This window comes from Rhinopithecus bieti, unplaced genomic scaffold, assembly GCF_001698545.2.
Source record: "Rhinopithecus bieti isolate Rb0 unplaced genomic scaffold, ASM169854v2 scaffold_31787, whole genome shotgun sequence".
NCBI classification, from domain to species: Eukaryota; Metazoa; Chordata; class Mammalia; order Primates; family Cercopithecidae; genus Rhinopithecus; species Rhinopithecus bieti.
This window is the reverse complement of record NW_016814655.1, coordinates 2,707,966-2,712,342: the sequence shown is the minus strand read 5'-3', so window position 1 is coordinate 2,712,342 and position 4,377 is coordinate 2,707,966. Positions and strand designations below refer to the sequence as shown.

General features: G+C 61.5%; 1 protein-coding gene across 1 annotated transcript in view; it reads left to right on the top strand.

Moving 5' to 3' along the window:
* The first annotated feature begins 3,152 nt into the window (after positions 1-3,152).
* Positions 3,153-4,377, top strand: part of SORCS3 (sortilin related VPS10 domain containing receptor 3) — a 620,373-nt gene continuing 619,148 nt past the window's right edge. The window contains exon 1 of the mRNA XM_017851830.1: positions 3,153-4,313. Coding sequence (XP_017707319.1) covers positions 3,687-4,313 — 627 coding nt within the window. The 5' untranslated portion in view covers positions 3,153-3,686. The remainder of the gene's footprint in view (positions 4,314-4,377) is intronic.

Here is a 4,377-nt window from a genome sequence, read left to right as displayed (position 1 = left end):
GGTTTCAAGGGGAACACATACACGTATGAAGCAACGAGGAGGTCCGGTGTGAAGCTCAAGAGGGAATGTGGTGAAGTTGTAGATCCAGGAGGCAACACCAGGAGGTGGTAGTAGAAAGACAGAAATGGGCCTGATCACTGGGCTCATTCAGACAGGGAGAAAGGGAAAAGAGAATGAGAGCCAAGCACGGAGAATTGGGGGAAAGGAGGGAGGTTGGGGCTCAGAATTTAAGATGTGGACAAAAGAAGACAAGCTTGACTGAGGCTGGCCGGGGAGGACCCAGGTGATCCTGGTACCATGTAGACCAAAGGAGACCTTTTCAGATGGGACAAGTTTACAAATGCAGGAAGAAGAGGTTGTTGAGTGGGGCTGTCAGGTGTGTTGGGGTAAGCCTTTGACTGAGTCGCCTAAAAGCATATGTCAAATTGCAAAAAGTCCAGCAGCGAGGAAGAGGATACTGTGGGTACAGGTGAGAACTACTGGGAGAAGTTTGGGCACCAGAGAAAGCTAATGGGGACTCGGGAAGCTCGGGGTTGGAGGCAAGGATTTTCAGGCAAAGGGTGAAGGAGGGAGAGGCTGAAGGTGGAAGGAGAAGACTATAATTGATGGGAGCAAGGCCAAGAAAACTGGTGCAGGAGGCATGTGAAAATGTCACACTTGGGGGAGTCTTTCCTTTTTTGTTTGTTTTCAAACAAAAGCTTTTTAGCTATATCTCCTCAAGTCCATCCCAAGGATCCAACTCTACCCGGGTTCCATCTGGGTAGGGCCTTCTTCAGACAGGAGGGAGAGGGAGGCACACAGCGTCTGCCTCTTTTGCACCCGACTGCTCCTGCTCGGAGGCCGCGGGAAGCTGCGGGGACTGGATGGTGCACCTCCCCCGTGCGCACAGGGCTTGGGACACCGCACTTCTCCGGGGCTGTGTGAGCCTCGGGTCCACCCAGACCTCTTATACTGTGGCACCTCCGCCCAGAACCTGAAGAAAAGAGCAGCACCGCGTCCCTCCCGAACTCCGAGCCTCGGCTCGGGCTGCAGCACCGGGCCGCCTCCGGCAGGGGCGCTGGGAACCCGCGGATGGCCGGCTCTCGTCCAGCGCCCGGTCCCGCGCCCACCTGGGTCTGCGGCGCTGGAACTTTTTTTGGGACTTGCCCGCTACGCCCTGTCTTTGGAAACCCGCAGATGCCAGGACCGCCCCATTCTGGGCCGGACGTTGTCGCTGGCTTGGTTCGTTGGCCCAGCCTCCCCCCGCTGCTAATTGCCATTTTGGCACCGGGTGGAAAACCAAGTTCAAGAGGGCGGGGGCTCTGGGGAATCGCTGGATGTCTTCTTCCTTGGCCAGGTTAGATTCTCAGGCGCCTCTTCTGCCTCCTCCATCCCTCTTGGCTCTTACCTGGAGCCCTTTCGCCTCCTCTCCTATCTCCCTCTTCCTTTTGCACCACTCTCTCGCCCCTTTTCTCCTTCACCTTGTCTTTCCTCTCTTCTCCCTCTCCCCCTTTTCCCTCTGTTTTCTCCTTCATTCCTTCCTCTCACCTTTCTTCCCTCTCTGCGCATTCCCCTCCCTCTCGCTCCTCTGTAACCATCTTCTAGATGAGGGGGAACTCTTTTTTTTTTTTTTTTTTTTTTTTTTTGAGACGAAGTCTTGCTCTGCCGCCCAGGCTGGAGTGCAGTGGCCGGCTCTCAGCTCACTGCAAGCTCCGCCTCCCGGGTTCACGCCATTCTCCTGTCTCAGCCTCCCGAGTAGCTGGGACTACAGGCGCCCGCCTCGTCGCCCGGCTAGTTTTTTGTATTTTTTAGTAGAGACGGGGTTTCACCGTATTAGCCAGGATGGTCTCGATCTCCTGACCTCATGATCCGCCCGTCTCGGCCTCCCAAAGTGCTGGGATTACAGGCTTGAGCCACCGCGCCCGGCCGAGAGGAGGAACTCTTTACTCCTGAAGCGGAAGAGCAGAGCTGGAGGCTGTCTCTCTCCCTAAGCCTCCTCCCTCCTGCCTGCTCCTTTCTTAATAGCTCCTCCTCCAGCTCCTCTGGTCTGACTTTTCAACCCCTTGAAATCCCAGGGGCTTCTCGGAGGCGGCGGGCTACACCACATGTCCTGGGGCCTGTAAACTGCAGCTGGAGGTCGTCTTTGGGTTTAGCTCACTTCCCTTCAGCCCACGCAAAGTCTCTATCTTCCTACGGTCACGAAGGGTCTCAGCTGCATCAAGCGCGCAGGCTACACTCCTGCAGTGGCGGACTGGGGACCAGACAAGCCCACACGGCTGCGGCCCGAGTACCCTCTTAACTGGCGGCCGACACTTTGAAACAATTGAGCCCGTTCAGAAACGGACTGGGGAAAGTGAGGGCACGACCTCAAAATCCCAGGCAGCAAAATGAAGTCTGGATCTTCCTTGTAGGAGCAGACATCTCGAATACTCTCTCGCCCCACCTCTGGCCGGGAGGTCCGGGCAAGGAGCGTCCCTCAACCGAGAAGATCTGGCAAGTCCCCCCGATCCCGCCTGGGCCTTCCGCCTCTCTTCCCTCATCCCCTAGGAGGCTTTATCAGGTTCTAACCCCTAGTAGTGGGGGCCGTGGGTGCTCTGGGCGCCAAGAGGAAGGGGCTGCTGAGAGCAGCCTGCCTAGTTCTCAGCATTGCCTCTTTGACCACTCGCAGGCGCCTGGAAATGCAAACACAGCCCGTGCGTGATCCGCGTGCCCCCAAAGCCCGAGCGCACACCTCCTGTCCCCGCCCCACTTGCCATCGCTCACACTAACAAGCACACATGCTCGTGCAAACGCGCACACACGGAACCGCGCGCCCCCTCACTCCCAGCCGCGTTCCCGGCCCGGCTCAGCCAGGTGCCCCCACGCGGCAGCGCCGGGTCTGCCCGCTAGCCCCCTGCGAAGTCCTCGCCTCACGCCCGCCCGCCTGCGCGCACGCACGCGCACGCACGCATTCTCCGCGCCCCGCGGGGGCGCAGGCCTCGGGTGGCGGGGTTTGGCGGGGAGCCGGCCGGGCCAGGGAGCCGCGAGCAGAGTCCCGGGTGCATCCTAGGCTTGGCTTCTGTGCGCAGCCTCCCCGTGCGGTGGCACCTGGCTCCCCCTTGGCTCTAGAACGCGAACAGTTGGCGTTGAGCACACAACTCCTCCTCCCTCTCCCCCGAGCCCCCTGTACTCTCCACGCGCGCCATCTCCCGCCCCTCATAACAGGCCCGGAGAGTAAACCCCCAAACGCGTCCAGAAGCGGCTCCCAACTCTTCGCCGGGAGCACGTTGGAGCCTGGATTTTGTAGAGACTCGGGATTGGAGTCTATTGCCGGCCTCTCCTGGATCCGGCTTGATTTTCATATTTTAAGAAGATTTTCTTATTACCTTTGATTACTCCTTTTAACGAAATTTCTGGAGGAGCTCAGTAGGGAAGATTGGTGGGAATCTGATTTTAAGAAAGAAAGCACCGAAGGGGCAATTATTAATTTTCCTCGGGTTTGGAATAACCCTCTGGACGAGAGAGCGGGCGAGCGGGAGCTAGGTGGGAAGAGTGGAGAGGATCGGCGAGGCGCGCCAGCCGGAGCCACCTCCTTCCCGGCCGCCCCTCCCCACTCCCCTACACACACTCGCTCTCTCGCTTGCCGGCGCGCGCACACCCCCCGCGCCGGACCCGCACCTCGGCGGGCGCCACACACTCGGCAGCCCGAGCAGCGGTACCGCAGCGGGATGGAGGCGGCGCGCACGGAGCGCCCCGCAGGCTGGCCGGGGGCGCCGCTTGTCCGGACTGGGCTCCTACTCCTGTCGACGTGGGTCCTGGCCGGCGCCGAGATCACTTGGGACGCGACAGGCGGTCCCGGGCGCCCGGCAGCCCCGGCTTCGCGGCCACCGGCGTTGTCTCCACTCTCGCCGCGGGCAGTGGCAAGCCAGTGGCCGGAGGAGCTGGCGACGGCGCGGAGAGCCGCCGTGCTGGGGCGCCGGGCCGGACCAGAGCTGCTGCCCCAGCAGGGCGGTGGCAGAGGCGGTGAGATGCAGGTGGAAGCCAGAGGGACGTCGCCGGCAGGCGAGCGGCGGGACCGGGGCATCCCAGCTCCTGGCAAGCTTGGCGGCGCGAGGAGGAGTCGCCGGGCGCAGCCCCCAAGCACCCCGGAGCGCGGGGACGCCCGGGCTACTGCTCCGGCCGATGGTTCCAGAGGAAGCCGTCCCCTGGCTAAGGGTTCTCGGGAGGAGGTGAAGGCGCCGCGGGCTGGGGGGTCGGCGGCTGAAGACCTCCGGCTGCCCAGCACCTCCTTCGCGCTGACCGGGGACTCGGCCCACAACCAAGCCATGGTGCACTGGTCCGGACACAACAGCAGCGTGAGTACCCACTCGGCGGCGGGTCCGCCTGCTTCCTGACACTGAAGCGGAATGGGGGGGGGGG